Below are 12854 nucleotides of genomic sequence, written 5' to 3'. Positions count from 1 at the left end.
GTGAGTGAGGGGGGGGCCATGGCCGAGGAGCGGCCCCCCCGGCTGGTGGATTACTTCGTGATCGCCGGGCTTGCGGGGAGCGGAGCACCCATTCCCGAGGAGACGCGGGTTCCTGAACCCAGTGGGCCCCTGCGCCCGCCCCGGCCGGCTGAGCCCATCACCGACGTGGCAGTCATCGCTCGGGCGCTGGGCGAGGAGGTGCCCCAGGGCTACACCTGCATCCAGGCCTCCGTGGGGGGCCACCCCTTGGAACTCAGTGCTGGGCTCCTGAGTGGAACTCAGCCTGTCATCTGCTACCGCAGGGGCCGTGACAAGCCGCCCCTCGTGGAGCTCGGGTGTGTGCCGCTCCCCGTGTGGGCACCAGGGGAGGCTGGGAGGGGCTGTGGGGTGAGGCCGGGAGACGCAGGGGTATGGGATGAGGGATAGGCGATCGGAACGGGAGGACAGTGGGCTGGCTAGGGGCCGGAGAGAAGGGACTGAGTGTTTATTCACCTAATCCTCACACCGATCTGGGTTCTTGTACTCATGTTGCTACTTGCCAGCTGTGGGATGTTGGGCAGGGTTTGAGCCCCTCTGGGCCTGTTTCCTGGTGGATAAAGTGGGGGAAATTGTACCTCCTCATAAGGTGGTGGGGAAGATTAAATGAGATCATCCATGGAAGGGACTGAGCACAGAGGACGTAAATGGTAACTTTTTTTGTAGCATTTATTAATGACTAGGAGAGCCGTGGGAAGCTTGAGGGGTTGCTGCTGATGGAGAAGTAGAGAGACAAGGGCAGAAGAGGGGCATGGGATTCTTGGGGGCAGAGGTCAGCAGTAAGTGAGCCCGGGGGTCGCGGTTCCTGAGGCTGAGGGTGCACGGCAGATAGGTAGGCCTGCGTAGGCGGATCTGGCAGGACGGGGGTCTTCCTCCTCTGCCCCTGCTCGACATCTCTCTCTGTTCTCTGTGCCAAGGGTGTTGTATGAGGGGAAGGAACGTCCCAAGCCTGGTTTCCAAGTACTAGACACGACACCCTACAGCCACTCCGCCAACCTGGCCCCTGCAGGCCCTGGGCACCCCCGCACCTACCTCACTTACCGGCGGGCAGCAGAGGGGGCAGGGCTGCATGCCTTGGGCATCACTGACCTCTGCCTGGTGCTGCCCAGCAAGGGTGAGGGCACTCCTCATACTTACTGCCGGCTGCCCCGCAACCTCAACCCGGGCATGGTGAGTGGGGCTCGGGCCCAGGGCTGAAACCTGCCCCCCCTCAGCATGGGGGTGTGGACACTGGGCGCCAAGGGCATGCGCAGCCTAAGGCCTCTCATGGCAGGCGTGGGCCCAGGGTGGACTCTGGTCTTGGGGGACCGGGATTAGTGGGAATTCTAAAGACGAAAGACCGCTTAGGGGTGGTGGAGGAAGTGGACCCCAGAAACCTGTGTATCTGCTTGTCTCTTGCTGTTTCTCGGGCAGTGGGGCCCAGCAGTGTACCTGTGCTACAAGGTGGGCCTGGCCAAGGCCAACACGCTTGTGTATGAGGCAGGTGAGTTGCCCTGTAGTCCCTCTCCAACCCCTTGGCCCTCCATGTCCCTCTGCCCTGGCGCCTCTTGGCTGTCACTTTCATTGTGCCTGGAACTCCCCTTCGCCATTTGGCCCTTCCCTGGGATCCCCCCGGTTCCTTCCTCTGGAGCCTGATATACCCTCCTTTTGGGTGCCCCCCCCACCCCCACCCCCCCGTCCTGGGTGCAGAGCTGCTGGGCCGCTACCCAGAGGAGGACAATGAGACATTTCCGCTGCCCGAGTCGGTGCCCGTCTTCTGCCTACCCATGGGGGCCACGATCGAGTGCTGGCCGGCCGAGACCAAGTACCCGGTGCCGGTCTTCTCCACCTTCGTGTTGACGGGTGCAGCTGGTAATAAGGTGGGTGTGTGGCGTGGGGGAGGGGGTCTGGGCCGTGCAGGGCCCACCTGACTGCCCCTCTGGCCCCCGCCAGGTGTACGGTGCGGCCCTGCAGTTCTACGAGGCGTTCCCGAGGGCCAGGCTGTCGGAGCGGCAGTCACGGGCCCTGGGCCTGCTGAGCGCGGTGGAGCGAGGCCGGCCGCTTGGGGGCCGCGCGGTGCGCAGCCGGCGCGCCATCGCCGTGCTGTCCCGCTGGCCTGCCTTCTCTGCCTTCCGCGCCTTCCTTACCTTCCTTTACCGCTACTCCGTCTCGGGCCCCCACCGCCTGCCCTTGGAAGCGTGAGCATGGCTCCCCTGACCCTGGGAAGGAGTCTGAGGGGATCAGGAGGCCAGGAGAGATGGAAGAGATTAGGATGGAGCGGACTGGGGGTGTGTGCGGGAGGTGGGCAGAGAAGTGGGGGACAGGGCTGTCGTGTGTGGTTGTATACTTTGCCAAAGTGCCACTGGCTAAGGGGGAGAGGGGGCTGAAGTCCAGTCTACACTTGCTAGCTAAGGGGCTTGCCTGGATTCTACGCATAGGGTGTCCCAAACATGTATACACACACTTCAAATCATTATAAAAGGCAGTGCTCATTAAAATACATTTAATTTCAAAACGGAGCCATCAGCTGTTAAAGTGTGTGTACATTTTGGGGGGACACCCTGTATATTGGCTGCTCCGATGGCTGACGCAGGCTCAAGGCGAGGTCAGGGAGGAATAAAGTTCTGGGGCCGGGTGGCTGAGGAGAGTGAATGTGATGTCAGGATAGAGGTAGACTGGGGAATCCGTCTGACCCGCACACCTCTTTCCCCAGGCACATCTCCCACTTCATTCACAACGTCCCCTTCCCTTCCCCACAGAGACCCCGCATCCTGGTGCAGGTGAGGGTGAGGCCGGGCTGGGGCTGGGCGGGAGGAGGGCAGTTGGCAGGGGCCAGCTTCCGTTATCCTGACCCATGGCTCTTCTGCCTCCCAGATGTCTCCCTACGACAACCTGCTCCTCTGCCAGCCTGTATCCTCACCCCTGCCCCTCAGGTATGTGCCCAAGTTGGGGGAGAGGGTTGAGGACCAAGGACATGGTAGGTGCCAGGCAGGTGGGCACAGCTGTTGAGGTCTGTGCAGGCTGGGCCCAGGCGGTGTCGGTGCCCAGGGACTAGGAAAGGGTCTCCATGGACTCCTGGTGACTTGCCCCCCGACTTTGGTGTTACCCACAGTGGTGCCAGCTTCCTGCAGCTGCTGCAGAACCTGGGCCCAGAGCTGGCCATCACGCTGCTGCTGGCTGTGCTCACAGAGCACAAGCTCCTAGTCCACTCGCTGCGGCCGGACCTGCTCACCAGCGTCTGTGAGGCCCTTGTCTCTGTGAGTGCCCCCCTCCCCAGGGTGTTCTTTCAGGTGACCCCACCCCGTCCCGGACTCTTCCCTGGGGAGGGTTCCTCAGTCCTCTCCTTTGGCACAGTCTGCAGGGGCATACAGCTTCCATCAGGGGCTCTTCTGCAGAGCCCGCCTTCAAGTTTCTCAGCAGGCCCCCCCCAAAAGCCAATGACCCTCCCGCCCCCACCGCCCCACCCCGCACCCCCCTGCTCACTGCTCCTCACTCCCTGGTGCTTCAGATGATCTTCCCGCTGCACTGGCAGTGCCCCTACATTCCCCTGTGCCCGCTGGCGCTGGCTGACGTGCTGAGCGCCCCCGTGCCCTTCATTGTGGGCATCCACTCCAGCTACTTCGATCTGCACGACCCACCTTCTGATGTCATCTGTGTTGATCTGGACACCAACACGCTCTTCCAGTAAGATGGCCGGTCTCGTCCAGGGGCTGCGGGGAGGAGCATGCGGGCAGGTGGATGGAGTGCCACCGATATATAAAAGGAGCCTCAGGCAAAAACCGGGGGAGGCTGGCAACGAGCCCCATGGCCTTTTCTTCCTTCTGATTCCCTCATAGGACGGAGGAAAAGAAGCCCCTCACCCCTCGGACCCTGCCCCGCAGACCCTACAAGGTTCTGCTGGCTACACTGACAACCCTGTATCAGCAGCTGGATCAGAGTGAGAAGCCTGGTGGGGGGAGGCTGGACACTGTCATTGACCTAAAACCCCCAGTTTGGGCAGGCCTGTGGAGAGCCAGAGCTTACTTGAGGAGGTTAGAGGAGCTAGGATTTCATTTGGTGGAAGTGAGGGTAATATAAGCAGGAGGGAGGAATATACAATATTAGTGTGCCTGAATGTATTGAGAAGGACGAGCTGGTCATTGGGGAGGCTTGAAACTTGCCTCGGGGTAACTCTTCAGTCAATATTGGTGCAAAGTCATTTAACAGCTGGCGGTGGCCAGGCCGTGGTGGAGACCTGTGTGCAGAGCAGGGTGGGGACTGGCCCTTCAGGGGCTGGCTCTCAGTCTCCGGCCACCCTGGTCCCCAGCATACACTGGGCCCGAGGAGGAGGCGTCCCTGGAGTTCCTGCTGACAGACTACGAGGCTGTGTGTGGCCGCCGGGACCGGCTGGAGCGCGAAGTCCAGGGGGCCTTCCTCCGCTTCATGGCCTGCCTGCTCAAGGGCTACCGGGACTTCCTGCGTCCACTCACCAAGGCGCCCTCCGAGGGGGCTCGCGATGTCGACAACCTCTTCTACCTGCAGGGTAAAGAGCTTGGGAAGGGCATCACGGGAAGCTGGGGGACTGGGGACCACTCGGTGGCTTGTTCCTTCACTCAGCAGACATTTTTAAAAAAAATATATTTTATTGATTTTTTACAGAGAGGAAGAGAGAGGGATAGAGAGTTGGAAACATCAATGAGAGAGAAACATCGATCAGCTGCCTCTTGCACACCTCCCACTGGGGATGTGCCCGCAACCAAGGTACATGGCCTTGGCCGGAATCGAACCTGGGACCCTTGAGTCCGCAGGCCGACGCTCTATCCACTGAGCCAAACCGGCTAGGGCTCAGCAGACATCTTTATGGGCACCAGCTTTGAGCCGTACACTCTTTTGGGCTTGGAGGGAGTAAGGGCACAAAGCGGAACCGGCTGTGGCCCTGCCCTCTGGGGCCTTGGGTTTGGGGTGAGCCGCCCCCATGGGCAGATCTCTCTTCAGGGACACTGCTTTGGGGAAGCCCCAGAGAGAGGGAGGGAGTACAGACAGACAAAAGGGGCCATGGTGCTGGGGAGCTGAACCAGTCCGCTTGGAGTGTGGGGTAGTGTCAGAGGGGCCAAAGAGGTGGCAGCTTCTCCGGGGAGGGGACCAGGAGAGGGGCTCACGAGGGGTGTGGCCGCGGTAGGAAGCCTGGTCATCTCCCTCCACCCCGTTCTCATGCCCTCAGGTTTCCTTAAGTCCCGGGAGCGCTCCAGCCACAAGCTGTACTCGCAGCTGCTGCACACGCAGATGTTCTCGCAGTTCATCGAGGAATGCTCCTTTGGCTCTGCTCGGCACGCTGCCCTTGAATTCTTTGACTCTTGCGTTGATAAGGTTTTGAGCACTGTCCCTTCTCTTCGTGCCCATTGCCCTCTGCTGTCCTCCTGGCTGTCTCTGTTACCCCAGGACCACCATACACACAGCTCTGTATCTTGTCTGTGACGGTGATGGCGCCCCTGGAGTTACTCAGTGCAGAGCCCGTGTCACCACACATGGCTGGCTTATGTGTACCCCATCTTTCCATTCCTGACGCCATCCCCCTGCTGTATCTCAGGACCTCGGTGAGGTCTCAGCACACTTGCTCCTTCCCCTGGGGTGTGCTTTCCTGGGCGATGCCACCTGCCACCTTCCGGACACGCCGGCTCTGCCCCACACGCCCTTGATGCTCACTCTCTTACCGTCCTGTCCCAGGTCCACCCAGAGCAGGAGAAGCCCGAGGCGACGCCCTTGGTGGAGCTGGAGGAGCTGTCGGGAAGTGAGCTCACTGTCTTCATCACGCCTCCTGAGGAGCCCCCGGTGCCCGAGGGCAGCGAACCCACTCCCCAGTACTGGTGAGCGCCCCTGGCGCCCTCGCCGGTTCCAAGGCCACAGGGGCTAGCTGAGTGCTGACTGCCCCCGACGTTGCCTCTCTGCCCCTCCAGCTACGATGGATTTCCAGAGCTACGGGCTGAGCTGTTTGAACCTCCCCAGGAGCAAACTGGGGCTCTGCCTGTGCCCGGCCCGGCCCGGAGTGCCCCGAGCAGTCCTGCTCCTCGCCGTACCAAACAGGTAACCAGCAGGTGCCCCGCAGAGGCAAGGGCTCAGGCTCAGCCAAGGGCTGTCGCTTCAGCTTCTTCATCCGTAAAATGCGCATAATAGTACCTATGCCGTCAGGTTGTTAGGAGGGTTACGTGTGCCTGGCCCAGAAAACATTTGGTGTTGTTACCATTGTCATCATCATTGTCTTCATCTTCTGAGCACTCTGGGAACCGGGGGTGTGTTGCCTCTTCCAGGGCATCTGCCCATCCTCAGGGGCTTGGCCCCTCTGCCCAGGGCTCTGGGGGCTGAAGCCTGTGTGTGCAGCAACCCCCCCTGCCTCCTCCAAACACAGCCCCTTCCTCAGGGAGGGGGCTGCTTCTCCCACTGCATTTTAAGACCTGCCCTGCCCTGCCGTTGTCCCCTACCCCATCTAGGAGATGAAGGTCGCACAGCGGATGGCGCAGAAGTCTGCAGCAGTGCCTGAGCTGTGGGCCCGGTGCCTGCTGGGGCACTGCTACGGGCTCTGGTTCCTGTGTCTGCCTGCCTACGTGCAGTCAGCGCCCTCCCGGGTGCAGGCACTGCACACGGCCTACCACGTGCTGCGCCAGATGGAGCACCACAAGGTGGTGCTGCCCGATGAGGTGGGTGCCCGTGCCCAGTTCCAGGCGTGCTTGTGCCGTCCTGGGTACTATGAGAGGGTGATTCACTGGAGAGCTGGGAAGGCAGAAGGGGGCATTGGCACAAGCCCTGGAGGAGTTGCCAGGTGCTTCGTAAGATTCACTGAATGAATGAGCATGACCAGGAACAGCAGCAGGGACGGGAGGGTGGCGGGTCAGCTGGAACAGTGGGCAGCTCTCAGGCAGCCCCGGGAGCTGCCAGGGGCCAGGGAAGTCTGTGAGAACTGGAGGGGCTGGAAGAGGTGCTTGCTGAGACTTTAGGGTTTGGGGTGAGAGTGAGTCGCCTCATCCTGTACCTCCCCTGGCCCAGGTGTGTTACCGGGTGCTGATGCAGCTGTGCTCGCACTATGGGCAGCCTGTGCTGTCTGTGCGGGTCATGCTGGAGATGCGGCAGGCAGGCATTGTGCCCAACACGATCACTTACGGCTACTACAACAAGGTACCAAGTTTGGGGCTACGGTGGGACAGTGGCATGTGCCAGGTGTGTGCATGGGGAGGAGGCTGCTCCCTGGCACCTGCTACCCTCCCCTCTCCTTGGAGATTGGGCCCATACAGTCCAGCTAGGTCCTGTAAGCTTTGCTGTCCATGTGCTCCTGTAGGGTCTTAGCACCTACGTTGGGTTTTCGCATGCTTGGCTGCTTTGATATTCACAAGAGCCCTGACAAGGGTAGGCAGGTACTGCTACAACCTAATAAAAGCTGAGTGTTAGCCGGTGTGCCGGGATACATTTATATCAGCGGTTCTCAACCTTCTGGCCCTTTAAATACAGTTCCTCATATTATGTCCCAACCATAAAATTATTTTCGTTGCTACTTCATAGCTGTAATGTTGCTGCTGTTATGAATTGTCATGTAAATGTCTGATATGCAGGATGGTCTTAGGCGACCCCTGTGAAAGGGTCGTTCGACCGCCAAAGGGGTCGCGACCCACAGGTTGAGAACCGCTGGTTTACATAATTTTATCTCCACCATAGTCCCAAGAGGTGGAAGGATTATTATCGCCATCTTACAGACGAGGTTATGAGGTTGCCGAGTTAGTAACTTGTCTAAGGTCCCACAGTGAGTAAGTTAGGGAAGTGGGATATGAACACAAGCGTATTGATGTCTCCTGAATTCAGGCCCTTGACCATGACACTAAACTGCCTCCTGTTTTTTAGATGAGAAAACTAATGACCAAAGAGTGAAATGATTTCTTCAAAGCCATATAGTTTAGAAGTAACAGAGTCTGGAAATAAACCGTCTCCCTACTTCTGGCTTCCTCTACGACCCCCCTGTCAGTGGTGGCCGCTGCCAACTGCCTCTCCCGGTTGAGCCATTGGCAGGACAGTCCCGGGCGGCACGCCTGGAGGGGAAGGCGGTCCCTGGGCTGCAGGACAGGCAGTAGGTGTCAGGCTGGGATCAGTGTGAAAGTAGGCCATCTTGATGGGCAACTGTGCTTGGCAGGCTGTGCTGGAGAGTAAGTGGCCATCTGGTACACCTGGTGGGCGCCTGCGCTGGGCCAAGCTTCGGAACATTGTCCTGGGGGCTGCTCAGTTCCGCCAGCCCTTGAAGGAACGGTGGCAGCAGCAGCAACAACAGCAGCAGCAGCAGCAGCAGCAGCAGCAGCAGCAGCAGGCGGCAGCACAGGAGGCAGGCAGCTCCCAGACAGGTAGGCAGGGGTTGGAGACACGGGCTTGGGGCTCAGGCAGGGAGAGCTGGGACTGGCCCGTTGTTTGGCACTGGGTGTTCTGGGGATGGATAAACTACACTTGGCTGGTAACAAAAGAGATGAAGTTCTACAAAGAACCTTCTGAACCCAGGTCTGTGCAAGGAGTTCTGTTTTGGAATAGAAGGCTGGGTGTCGACCTGGCTGCCTTTCAGCCCTCCCTGTGTCTTACAGAGCCCTGCCTGGAGCGCCCCTCCCCTACCCGCCCCCTTCAGCGCCAGACTACTTGGGCTGGGCGCAGCCTGCGGGACCTGGCCTCACCCAAGGGGCGCCTGTTGAAGAGTGGCAGCCTGGGCAGTGCCCGAGAGGCGCAACCCACGGTGGAGGCTGGCGTGGCCCACAGTGAGTGCCCTTGACTGACGAACACCCCAGTCAGCTTTGCTAACCACTTGCCAGTGAGAGAGGAAGACTAGGGCCAGGATGGAGGGGTGGCCCTCCGTGGTGGGGACTGCAGACGCAGGGAATCTTGCCCAGAATGCCGTCACGATAGGGGTTGTGGTGCCAGAGTTTGTGCAGCCAGAAACCGTGTTTTCTCAGTCTCTGGAGGAGGGGCTGGGCTGCGCCTTCCCTGACTCTTCTCTGCCCTGCAGTGATGGAGGCCTTGGGGGTACTGGAGTCCCGGGCATCACCTGTGCCCTGGCACGATGGAAGCCTCTCAGACCTGAGCCTGCCTGGGGAGGAGCTGGCAGCTGGAGGCAGCCCAGGGGACTCGGGCTCCGCCCTGAGTACCCAGTCCACTGAAGTCGTGGAAGGGCTAAGTGAGCGTGTGCCCAAGGCTAGTGGGCATCAGGATGAGAGCAGCACCCCCCGGCGGGGGCTGGGTGCCCGCCTCCAACAGCTGCTCACTCCTTCCCGCCGCCGCTCCTCTGTCTCTCGCATTCCCCCACCTGAGCTGCCCCCCGACCTGCCTCCCCCAGCCCACCGCAGCCCCATGGATGGCCTTCTGCACCCCCGGGAGCGCCCTGGATCCACTGCCTCCGAGGTAGCCAGCGAGGGGAAGGAGACACGAACCCAGAGGCTGCTGGGGAGGGGCTGCTAATGGGACAGAGCCCCAGAGGGCCCTGAGGGGTGGTGGGAGTCAGCGTCCTGGGCCAAGAGGGGCACGGGCTGGCTGACCATGCTTTCTTGTGTGGTAGAGCTCAGCCTCTCTGGGCAGTGAGTGGGACCTCTCAGAATCTTCTGTCAGCAGCCTGAGCCTTCGCCGTTCCTCAGAGCGCCTCACCGAAACCCCCGGGACCTCCCAGCCACCTTCCCTGGAAGTGAGGATAACCCCCCACACGGGTGTGCTGGACACACACACACACACACACACACACACACACACACCCTCTGTCAAGGCAGGGGCTGGGCTGGGATGCAGAGGTGGGAGGGGCTGGGGAAGGAGCCTCAGGCCAAGCAGGGCTTGCTTCCTGGGGTCTTCTTGCCTGCAGATTCTGCTGTCCAGCTGCTCCCTGTGCCGCGCCTGTGACTCGCTGGTATACGATGAGGAGATTATGGCCGGCTGGGCCCCTGACGACTCCAACCTCAACACCACCTGCCCCTTCTGCGCTTGCCCCTTCGTGCCCCTGCTCAGTGTCCAGACTGTTGATTCCCGACCCAGGTGCCCAAAGCAGGGCAGATGCTTCGGGTGGGAGAGGGAGGCGGAGGCCCAAGTGCTGAACCCTCCTGCTGTCCCCCTGCAGTGCCCCCAGCCCCAAGCCTGCCCCTGCTGGTGCCAGCGGCAGCAAAGATGCTCCTGTCCCAGGGGGCCCAGGCCCTGTGCTCAGTGACCGCAGGCTCTGCCTTGCCCTGGATGAGCCCCAGCTCTGCAACGGGCACATGGGGGTAAGGGCTGGGCCAAAGGGGCTTGAGGAATGGGTGCGTGTTGCCCTGTGGGGGGCCACCGGTGATCCTGTCCAGAGATGGGCATTGAGGCCAAGGGGCATCCCAGAAGCTGTTGGACACGTGGAAGCATGGCTCTGAGGATGGGGCATGGCACATGCCCTCCCCTGCCCTCCTCATTTGTGCCCAACAGGGTGCCTCCCAGCGAGTCGAGGGTGGGGCATGGGCATACCTGAGCCCCCTGGTGCTGCGTAAGGAGCTGGAGTCGCTGGTAGAGAACGAGGGCAGTGAAGTGCTGGCGTTGCCTGAGCTGCCTGCTGCCCACCCCATCATCTTCTGGAACCTCCTGTGGTATTTCCAGAGGCTGCGCCTGCCCAGTATTTTGCCATGCCTGGTGCTCGCCTCCTGCAATGGTCCCCCACCCGCCCAGGTCAGTGCCCTCCGGTGGTTCCCTGTTCCCGAGTGTCCGCCTCAGCTCTCGGCTCTGTCTCAGCCCTCGGTGTCCTGGGTACTGTAGAAAGAGCACATGCTTGGGAGTCGGGCGCACTTGGTCTTCCTTCCCACCCTTCACTTCACTACTGAGCCTGGGTTTCCTCATCTGTAAAATGGCATGAGGGTTCCCCCGACAGGGCTGTTGTTAGACACCTTGTGTAATGCCCAGACCGGTTCATTAATGTTTGTCTCCTCCTTTTACCAATATTTATTGAGCACAGGCACAGTGTTTAGGCACAGGGATACAGCAGATTACAGAACACAGTCTTTGCTCTCAGAGAGCCTGTGTTCTCCCGGGGGTGAGAGTTCCTTTCCCTCTTCTCTTTGGCTATGTCCTGTGATGTCCCTGTGTGTCTTGGAACATTGTCTGCCCGTGTCCTATCCTCCATGAGCCTCACTGCCTCCTTTTTCTTGGCCTCCTGCAGGCTCCATCTCCTTGTCTAGTGCCTGACCCAGCCTCTGTGCAGGTGCGCCTGCTGTGGGATGTTCTGACCCCTGACCCCAATAGCTGCCCCCCTCTCTATGTGCTCTGGAGGGTCCACAGTGAGTCTGGTATTTGGCCTAGGGTGGGAAGGGGTGGGTCCCACACCCAGAGGACTCAATAATCCTGCTTACCTTCCTTTCTTTCACCCAGGCCAGATCCCCCAGCGGGTGGCATGGCCAGGCCCCGTACCTGCATCCCTGAGCCTGCATTTGCTGGAGTCGGTGCTGCGTTATGTTGGTCTCGACGAGGTGCACAAGGCTATAGGGCTCCTGCTAGAAATTTTAGGGCCCCCTCCTACAGGCCTGCACCTACAGAGGTATGGGGGCTCCCATCTGGAAGTTTGCTGGCCTGTACCAGACTCTGTATCCCCTTTCTCTCACTCATGCCCTTCTGCCTCCACTTCAGGGGCATCTACCGTGAGATCTATTTCCTGACGATAGCTGCTTTGGGCAAGGACCACATGAAAACAGGTGAGGGTGCAGGCAGGGGGCTGAAGAGTTTAGGGATCTGGGGCCCGGTGTGGGAGGTTGGAATCCTTTTGTATTGACCTGCCTCCCACCTCTTCCCTAGTGCACTTCGACAAGCGGTACAAGTCTGCCTTTAACAAGCTGGCCAGCAGCATGGGCAAGGAGGAGCTGAGGCAGCGGCGGGCACAGATGCCCACCCCGAAGGCCATTGATTGCCGAAAATGTTTCGGAGCATTTCTGGAATGCTAGGGACCCTGAAGCTTCCCCCTCCAGCCTGGAGTAGGGAGGTGGAAGAGAAAGGATTCTAGCGATCATCTGCTTCCCTGTTCCTTTCATAGAGGAGTTGGGAAACGGGCCAGGAGACATGCCCCAGCCATAGGCTCCAAGTGGGGACAGCAGGAAGGGGGACCCAGTATTACCAAAAGTCACAGTTCGCTGTCTCCAACCTGCCCGACGCGCTCATGCTGACATTGGAGGAGGCCTGGGGACATTTGGCACAGCTCTGTTTCTCCCCATCCTATACTAGGAGCTCCCCTCCAGTCACCCACAGGTCTGCTCTACCCCCGTCATTGTATAAGTTTTTGTTTTAAAAAACAACTGGAAAGATACAGAGCCTTTGCCTTGAATGGGAGGGAGGACCATCATTCCCCATCAAGGATGGCCCCTCTTCGCTAGAATTGCTGAAGGAGTCCAAGGCTCTCCATGCCTTTCTACCTTAGAATTTGTATTTTATGTTAAGTTATTTATTCTGGAGCCACAGCCCCCTTGCGTATGAAGTTAGTATGGATGGTGGAAAAGAGAAGGGGAATGGGGTCCTACGGTGCAGTGCTTTGTAGCACCTTAAATTTCAAGAGGTGGGAACTGGAGGCGTCCCAAGGTTTCCTTAGGAAGTACTGATGCCCCCTCTAAGTCCTAATCCTTCTTGTCCTCTCCACCTGGGGAATGCATCACCCACCCAGGGCCCTGACTATGCAATAAGGATTGTTCCTTGCGAAGTTTTGTTGGATGTAAATATAGTAAAAGCTGCTTCTGTTTTTTTTTTTCTTCTGCCTCCTGTTTTCTGGGTCTGGGATAACGGTGGGGGATACCTCTCCTTTTCCCCTGGCTGTACATCCTCCCTTCCGCCTTTCCATCTCTTGCAGCCTTCAGGTACACATGGCTTTC

At 59.6% G+C, this 12854-nt stretch overlaps 1 protein-coding gene across 1 annotated transcript; it reads left to right on the top strand.

Moving 5' to 3' along the window:
• DENND4B (DENN domain containing 4B) lies at window positions 1–12725 on the top strand. Its single transcript, XM_081113022.1, has 27 exons — window positions 1–335; window positions 954–1206; window positions 1450–1519; window positions 1726–1895; window positions 1969–2213; window positions 2729–2795; window positions 2890–2948; window positions 3128–3272; window positions 3524–3699; window positions 3852–3952; window positions 4322–4537; window positions 5216–5361; window positions 5719–5858; window positions 5949–6075; window positions 6480–6686; window positions 7033–7161; window positions 8165–8369; window positions 8601–8768; window positions 9017–9408; window positions 9563–9685; window positions 9857–10026; window positions 10109–10250; window positions 10441–10677; window positions 11165–11282; window positions 11374–11539; window positions 11629–11693; window positions 11794–12725. The coding sequence occupies exons 1-27, from the start codon at window positions 19–21 to the stop codon at window positions 11937–11939; spliced, it is 4500 nt and encodes a 1499-aa protein (XP_080969148.1). The 5' UTR covers window positions 1–18; the 3' UTR covers window positions 11940–12725.
• The last annotated feature ends 129 nt before the right edge of the window (window positions 12726–12854 follow it).

Source organism: Myotis nattereri (assembly GCF_964212035.1).
Source record: "Myotis nattereri genome assembly, chromosome: 18".
NCBI classification, from domain to species: domain Eukaryota; kingdom Metazoa; phylum Chordata; class Mammalia; order Chiroptera; family Vespertilionidae; genus Myotis; species Myotis nattereri.
Note: the sequence above shows the minus strand (reverse complement) of the source record. Positions and strands in the feature narration are given on the sequence as shown.

What these genes read in the sequence shown, in the direction of transcription:
- DENND4B (XM_081113022.1), top strand. Translation starts at nt 19, where the DNA reads ATGGCCGAGGAGCGGCCCCCCCGGCTGGTGGATTACTTCGTGATCGCC. An exon ending in TTGACTCTTGCGTTGATAAG is followed by an intron (nt 5,362 to 5,718) that starts GTTTTGAGCACT and finishes GTCCTGTCCCAG; the next exon opens with GTCCACCCAGAGCAGGAGAA. An exon ending in GGCAGGCAGCTCCCAGACAG is followed by an intron (nt 8,370 to 8,600) that starts GTAGGCAGGGGT and finishes TGTGTCTTACAG; the next exon opens with AGCCCTGCCTGGAGCGCCCC.